Source organism: Halyomorpha halys, unplaced genomic scaffold (assembly GCF_000696795.3).
Source record: "Halyomorpha halys isolate HHAL.00 unplaced genomic scaffold, Hhal_1.1 Scaffold2.1, whole genome shotgun sequence".
NCBI classification, from domain to species: domain Eukaryota; kingdom Metazoa; phylum Arthropoda; class Insecta; order Hemiptera; family Pentatomidae; genus Halyomorpha; species Halyomorpha halys.
In genome coordinates, this window is record NW_027111560.1 from 1,148,640 (window position 1) to 1,155,186 (window position 6,547).

Sequence of the window (6,547 nt, forward strand, 5' to 3'; positions counted from 1 at the left end):
TATATTTGAAATGTGAAATAATTGAGATAACTTTTAATATACACAAATATTGTCAATAAAGTAGAATTTAAATAATCTGACCCACGTAATCCCAATGTTTGCAAAACTCAACAGGAGTGTTCACAATAAATATTCCTTCGATAATTTCAATTCAATTGAGCCCCTCTCTAATCCAATAGAATAAATCAATATTAGTAGGAGATATCTTAACTTAATGAAAACCCTTCCATGAAGAATCCATTAAAATATATTATATAATGCAAAGAATCAACATCGTTTGATGTATAAATGCTTAGGAGATGGGCAGATAAATCAACAATGGCCCGGGTTTCAGGTTTACATCAAAAATAAAATTTTAAAAAAGTTTTTTATATGTTATAAATACCAACATAGGTTTTTCAAGAATTATAATTATGTAAACTCTTACCTAATAAATTATATACATTTTTTGCATGACAAATATTGATTTTTTTTTTATAAATACACTAGAGGTATATATAGTGAATTAAAACAAATGTTTTGATATTTAAAGCACAATTTTTTTTTTCTCTGGTTAATACAACATCTTAACCGATCCAACCAGTTTTGGTGGGATTATAAGATTATGTGTATAAGTTTTAGAACTGGGAATAGCTATCAATAAATTGTTGAAGCTCATTTAATTAATAACTATGGACATAAAAGAGGAGACGGAGTGACTCAGAAAATAGAGTTATGGATTCTAATAGTTAATTAACACAATTCAAATCCCCTTGTTTGATTTGGGAGAGGATCGCGGATTACAAAATCTTTCTGGATCTTCTCAGCCAACAAAGAGTAACTGCCATCAGTTAAAGAGTAACGTTAAGTCGTGAATCAGGCCTCTCTGTCAATATTTATCCCACCGGGCTGTAAGATGAAGTGCAACTGATTCATCATTATTTGTAAGTGTAAAAAGAAATTAAATAAGTGACCATACTTCTTAACTGATTATTTAAAAATAAAATCAACATGCAAAACAGTTAAAAATATTGAAATAGAAAATTTACAGGATTAATAAGGTTAAACATAAAAAAAAAAAAAAAGAAAACATTGAATTATAACATTAGCATTAATATTATCAAATTTATCATGATTTCAAATAACATAACTTCAAGACTAGCCACACAATTAGTTTTTAAGTAACAAAAATAAAACATCGATAGCCCGCCTCACATGATAAACTCGTAACTCATTTTCAAACTATATTGTTTTTTATTGTTTCACAATTCAAATAAAAACCTTATCTATCTTTTGCTTAACACTATTCTTGGGAACAGTGGGAGGGAACATGGGGAGGTGGAACCATTAATACGTTCAATGTGCAAATCCACTATCTTAAGAATCTATAAATGATCAACCATTAATAGTTTGGGTCCTAATCTAAAAGGTGGTACCTCTCTAATGAGAAACTCTTGTTTGAATGGGAAAGTATTAAGTCAATGTTAAAAATAGATCCAAGGAAACCAACTAAGATGGAGAAATGAGGTAAAATTCATAGCTCTGTTTTTATGTATTTTTTAAAATTAATAAAACATATTGTTCTTGTTGTTAAGAGACCATAAAGCTGATCCACTATAAACATTATGGACAAATTTAATATAAAAAAATAAAGCGAGAGGAAAAAAAATAGTAAGGAGATATCTTTTTATAAAATCTACATAAAAGAAGCAAATACAATTTATTCCAACTGAAATAAAGAGAATAACAATAATAATTAGAATCAGAAATAATAATAATCAATTAAAATAATTAATAGGAAATGTATTTTGTTTTTCATTCATTGGTTGCCAAGAAGAGAGTAAAAATCTATACTCAGCTTATTTGTAGAATATAAACTAATTTTTAAACCACACAGCTATTGGGTGAGAGGTTTTCATTTTAAGTGAAAAAATAAAATAAATTATAGTAAAAAAGTCAGTTATGAGGTTATCATATGAGGCATCTATCAAATTATTTTAGTAGTCAATACAAACATTTTTTTTTTTTTTAAACTTATTTATGCTTAACCCATTTCATATATTGCAGTAGGCCCTTAGAGCTGTGGTTCACAACAATTTTAATACTTAGTTTATAGAAATCAGTTGCGTTCATCATTAATCACACAGTAAGAATCATTAAACTATATAGTAAAGAAATAAGGCTGCAGCTTTTAAAGTTTATTTTTTTTCATAGAATATCAGAAGAAATGAAAATGTATATTTTCAATTTTAAAATAATGATGAAAGTTCATAGCTAAGTTTTTAAAAATTAGTAAGGTAATACAGAATATTTAAGAATTTATTTCCTTTTTCACTCTGGGATTTTACATACAAGATTAAAAATAAAATAAAATTATATAATATGCTAATAAGCATACTTTATTTACTAAGGATTATCATATTAAAACAATTAATATTCTATTAATGTGAATTTTGTAACAACCAGATATATTAACTAAAGTAAAATTTATTCGCAATACATTAATTATCAAAAATGTTATAGACACAAATTTGTAGCAATAAGCAACTCTTTGTTTTATTTCAAATAAACTATGAAGTTTCAACACCAAATAAAAAATCCTACTTGCAGGATGTTTATCATAATTTATTATGGATGAATTTTTTTTTCATAAATCAATAACTATAGGTTTTAAATTTTTTTTTATCTCTAGAGATAATTTTCAAAAAACTTAAATTTTATAATGGGCCTTAACCTCTTGTTTTTGAACCACAGCTCTAGTCCCAAGGAGGCATTACATTAAAAATAGCTAAGTTCATTTTCCAATTTTTAATATAATTATTGTAATATAAAGTCGATGAAAGGGTATAGTTTATACAGGATAAGATTATAACAAGTAAATACTGACTAACTGATTACAACATCTTTTCCGATATCATTTATTCACTCTGATAAGAAGGTATAAGCAAAGATCAGGAACGAATCACACATCAATTCAATTGTTAATGCTCACCACACTCCACAATCAATACTAACCTTTTGCGCACACTTATTTATCCAATATCAGCACAACCACTGCGCTTAGAATTTTTGATACATGGAGTTCAAATGAAAAATTTGAAATATTACATAAAAAAAAAGTAATTACATAACAAATATTACAGAAGTAATATTGTGTGGGTTATACGAGCTCTAGTAGATAGGAGATTACATACATAGCTATAATCTTGTAAATTATCTCCTCCATTATTGACATATTTGATTAAAAAGTATTTGAATGATTAATAAGAAATAAATAAATATTCCAAAGAGGAACTTATCTAATTTATGATAAACCAGTTAAAACTTCCCTAAAATGATTATTTTCCAGAAATTAGAATAGAAAATAACAGATTAACTATTTATTAAAAATAAAATAAAATATCGGCTGCCAATACATATTCTGTTAATTTTCTATGTAGATTCTAGGTATCAATTATTTCTTCACTTGTTTTATTCTATAAAAATATCTACAACTTTTTTTTTTTCATTTTAGAAAAAACAGGGATTATATTAACTGTAAAGTAAAAAACAACAGAGACAAATTAATATTTGTCACTAGTAAAATTTACTTTTTTATAAACAATTTTTTCTGTATCCCTCTCATAATAACCAACTTCAATATTAAAGTATTTAAAATGAAATAATTAAAATCTGTACCACTACAACCCACGAAGGGTTAAGGGTGTAGTACTTCGTAAGGAAGTATTGTTACTAGACCAACGGTTATGCAAGAAGGTGATTTGGTCAGAATCACGCTCGACCGCCAGATTTTTACCCAATTAAGGGTACCAACTTTATGAAGCTAGGTTAGGTTGATCCCAGTAGGGCTCCAGAACCCATAGGCTTGACTCACGGCTGCAGTGTAACAGAAAACAATTTTCTGCCCAGCCGGATTTGAACTGAATCTAAATAAATCAGTAAGATACATGATGAAATATTGGTATCTGTATTAACAAAACTTTACTGGTCATGAAAATGGTATTGAAAAGTAAACAAAATACATAAGAAACAAAACAAAAAAGAACTCCAAACTTATGTCCTTGGGCAATATATCAATATGGCATGTGCTGGACATGACATCAAAATTTTAATTTTAATATCTAATACTTAATTCTAAAGATTATTCTGCTTGTATGAAAATAGTAATGTATTGATATGGTATCATTACATTTACTTTTTTTATTGTTTTGTTCCTTATCTATTTTCAACAGAAATAAAAATTTAGTAACAGTGTTGGTTACATCATATTCAATGATCTCACACCTAATTGAATATCAGATGTAGACTTTTATATCCCATATTTTATTTCTTAGATACAAATTGACTTTTTTGTAGTATTCTCAAAATGAGAAAATTTAATATTAGATTATCACCATATCCTCCAAATTGTGAAAAATATTGTATATATGTGACATTACCTTTCGGACTCATCTGCTGCTTGGGAGGCTTCGGCCAACTTAGCTGTTGCTGTGGCCAATCTTTCCTCAGATCTTTCGAGGTCCTCCTCCAACAGTTGGATACGTCTGTTGAGGGCGGCGACCTCACTCTCAGCCTAAAATAATAAGTAAACTTTAAATTATACAATAAAATTATGAAGACGAAAAAAAAAAAAAATTGAGAGAAAACCACTATTTTATTTGAAAAAGGTTATTTGACTATCATTGACTTTATTAATTTTTGCAGTAAGAAGAAAATTGACAATTTACAAGCTATAAAATACATACAAACTTGAATATATGAATAGATATATATTACTAATTTAAAAAAAAGAAGAAACAATCATGTAAATTAGATGAATAAGAAATATCTATTTGAAAGGCAATGTATAATAGAAGTTGGCATTAAATTTATTCTATAAGCATTGGCGAGTTGTGTAGACAACAACTGAAGGAAATGGGAAGGTGCCAACTGAATTAACAATTAGGTGAAGGTTCCATACTTCATCTTATTGCAGTATCCTTAATCAACACAACTGAAATATGGTGAAGTTTATTCAACAAAGAAATAAATATGTAATTCATATTACTCAGTTCCGCCTTCTTTACTGTATTAGGAGTTTATAAGACCCAAAAATAAAAAAATACAATTGAGAAACATATTCAAGATTTCAAAAATTTAAATATAATTTTATCTATTTATATATAACTTTATCTTTTTAAAAACACATTAGCTTTTTTAGATATGAACCTATTTTCCCCCTGCAATATCGAAGAGGCATGCGATTGATTAGATATATTTGTTCACCTCCATATTTCATGAACTACAGAGTTGACCAAAAAAAAGTTACAGGACTACTTTTGTAAGAAATTTAATATAACTTCATTCAGTACAGAACTCATTTCACCAATGACAATAATTTTCATGATATAAGCAAAAGCCTAACAAAATGCAGGGTTTATACACAATCCCTCTGAACCCCAAAACCAACGTAAAAACATGTTGGACATTTACGCACGTAATGTGAGTGGGTTATATAAAAAATATCACTGTTTTTAGTTTTTTAATGTTAAGGTTAGGTTCCTAATTTGAATTGATGAATATTTGTTCCGTCTTTATCTTACAAAATATATAGCTTGGGTAAAAAGTTGTAGAAAATTAAATGTATTCTAGTTTTTCATCAAATCCAATAGTTTTCGAAATTTAATAGAAAAAAAAGTGATAAAAGATCTGGTTTTTACCATATGAGCCCACTCCCTCTCAAACCCGTAGGTTTATACCCATGATAATAACGTAAAAAAAAAAAAAAAAATACAAAACTGGTCGTTGTTATATTTTTTGTATGTTAGTGTACGATTTGACTGGATTCTAAAGGTTAGGAAAAAAAACTTGTAACATGAACATAAACTTATAACAAACTTTAACCTATTCTATAACAGGAATTACTACAAATTTTCTTCATTAAAGTTATTTTTATCATAAATTTAATTGCATTTATAAACTTTATAATGAGAAGACGATAGTTGATCAAGAAGGCAGAGGATAGAAGACAGAAAGTGAAGACGGTGCGCGCGCCGCCCGACCTTGCAACAAGCAGGCGGCTCCAGAAAAGGTCATCGGACAGCCTACAGTCTACAGAATACGCTTCTCATTGTCTTTTTTAGAGCCCACACACAAAAACCCACACCGCCATTATCCACGCCGCTCCAGTCCGAGCTGAAAGAAGAGCAAACAGCATTCGAGGAGGTATTTTGTAATAATTTCAATTATGGAAGCTATAGTCCGTAATAATTGGGAAGCCCATATGGTATTAGTTTGAGAGCCGGCCTGCAAAAAATCGAATAACGGCGGCAAATGCCATTCATTCAAAAATTAATGAGAAAGTAGACTGAAAGTAGTTATCCATACTAAAGTTTAAACCGTCAATAAGTATTGTGTAGTATTTACGGGTTAATAATATTTCAATTTTTAAGGCGGAAGTAATTCTGTCCGGCCAATATTTTTTTTTTAGATAGATTTATTTATTGATAGATATTACAATCTGCCACACAGTTGTGGGCAATAGGTAATATTGATGAATGATCTCATACATACTAAAATAAAAAAAATA

General features: G+C 28.3%; 1 protein-coding gene across 19 annotated transcripts in view; it reads right to left on the reverse strand.

Moving 5' to 3' along the window:
• Positions 1-6,547, reverse strand: part of Tm1 (tropomyosin 1) — a 195,718-nt gene that overhangs the window by 37,890 nt on the left and 151,281 nt on the right. For all 19 annotated transcript variants that reach the window (XM_067049611.1, XM_067049619.1, XM_014417559.2 and 16 more), the window contains one exon: positions 4,419-4,552. In XM_067049611.1, the coding sequence (XP_066905712.1) occupies positions 4,419-4,552 (134 nt within the window). The remainder of the gene's footprint in view (positions 1-4,418; positions 4,553-6,547) is intronic.